Here is a 1,336-nt window from a genome sequence, read left to right as displayed (position 1 = left end):
CAGCAGCAGCAGGACGGCCGCCAGCACGCTGGCCACGCTGACCACCAGGCTCCGCGACGGGCCGGCAGGCCAGGGCGTAGGGCTGGGGCGCTCGGTGGGCGTCTGGGGGGCTCGCTCTGGAGGCAGAGGCTAGACTCAGGGCCAGAACTTGGGGGTGGGGAGTTGGGGTCCTGCCACCTCCTCCCCCTGTGCCCCAGGGCCCCCCTGGGCAGTGTCCTCCTGCAGAACAAGGGCGTCTGAGGGTGTGTCCAGCTCAGGGGCGTGGGACGGAGCCCGGCACGAGCCCAGCCCCCGCCGCGGGCCGCCGCTCACCCGTCACGGTGAGCTTGATGTGGGGGCTCTCTGAGAAGTGCACCCTGGGGTTCAGGTAGATGGCCACACAGAGGTACGTGCCGCTGTCGTGGGGCCGGGCGCCCACCAGGGTCAGCAGGAAGTCCCGGCCGCCGGGCAGCGGCGTGACGCGGAAGCGCCAGTCCTGGCCAGCCTGGTGCTGGTCCTCCGGGAAGGCGGCCAGTTTGCTGCTCTGGTTGCCGGGGCCCAGGCGGTACCAGTTGAGCCGCGCTTGCTGGGTGTCGCGGGGCGCCGGCTGGGTGTCGTGGGGCGTCGGAAGGGCGTCGTGGGACAGGCTGCAGGTGAAGGAGGCGTTGCCGCCCTCGGGCACCGAGAGCCTGGCCGGGGAGATGGTGGGGGGGCCGCTGGGTCCGGCGGGCGCGCCTGGGGACAGAGCACCGGTGCCAAGGACTGTCCGCAGCCCTGGCGGCCCCGTGACCCTGGCCCCTGGCGCCTGGCCGGGCTGCTCCTTGTCCAGCCTGCCCCCGGCCACCTGCCTGGCGCTCTTGGCCCTGCGCCAGCAGTGGGGACCCGACCCCGGGGTTCCCACAGACAGACGGGCCCCCTGCCCGGCGCCCCCTGCAGGACAAGCTCTGAGCCAGGACTCGGCCGCCAGCACCCCTGCAGGGCTGGCCCTGGCCAGTGTGAGCCGTCCACGCCTCGCCGGAGACTGGGGGCTGGGACGCGCCGGCCAGTTGGCACCGGGAGATGTCCTGCTGCCCGCCGCTGGGCCCCGCAGAGACGCCCGGCCCTCAGCACGTGCAGGCCAGCCCTCACGGCCCTGGCATCCCCGCAGCTGCCCACAAGGCGCTGCGGCTGGCTGGACACGGGGGCGTCACCTGCGAGCCCGCTGTGGTCCGGGGCAGTGGGGCTGCCCGTGCCCTGAGCACACGGCCCTGCGGGCCCCTGCTGGGCAGCTCTGCTCCGCGCCCACACACCCACCCTGGGCCCCAGCACAGACGGCACCGCAGGACAGCTGTGCTGAGTCCACACTGGGTCGGGCCGG

General features: G+C 74.3%; 1 protein-coding gene across 1 annotated transcript; it reads right to left on the bottom strand.

The window, feature by feature from the left end:
- Window positions 1–15: 15 nt before the first annotated feature.
- PDCD1 (programmed cell death 1) lies at window positions 16–909 on the bottom strand (the record flags this gene model as incomplete). The annotated part of the gene is made up of 2 exons (XM_004695840.2): window positions 16–116; window positions 313–909. Coding segments are annotated over 2 exons (698 nt in total), but the record flags the coding sequence as incomplete, so codon positions are not given.
- Window positions 910–1,336: the final 427 nt, after the last annotated feature.

Source organism: Condylura cristata, unplaced genomic scaffold (assembly GCF_000260355.1).
Source record: "Condylura cristata isolate star-nosed mole 26May11 unplaced genomic scaffold, ConCri1.0 scaffold01451, whole genome shotgun sequence".
Lineage (NCBI taxonomy): Eukaryota > Metazoa > Chordata > Mammalia > Eulipotyphla > Talpidae > Condylura > Condylura cristata.
The sequence above is the reverse complement of the archived record's forward strand: the minus strand, read 5'-3'. Positions and strand labels throughout refer to the sequence as shown.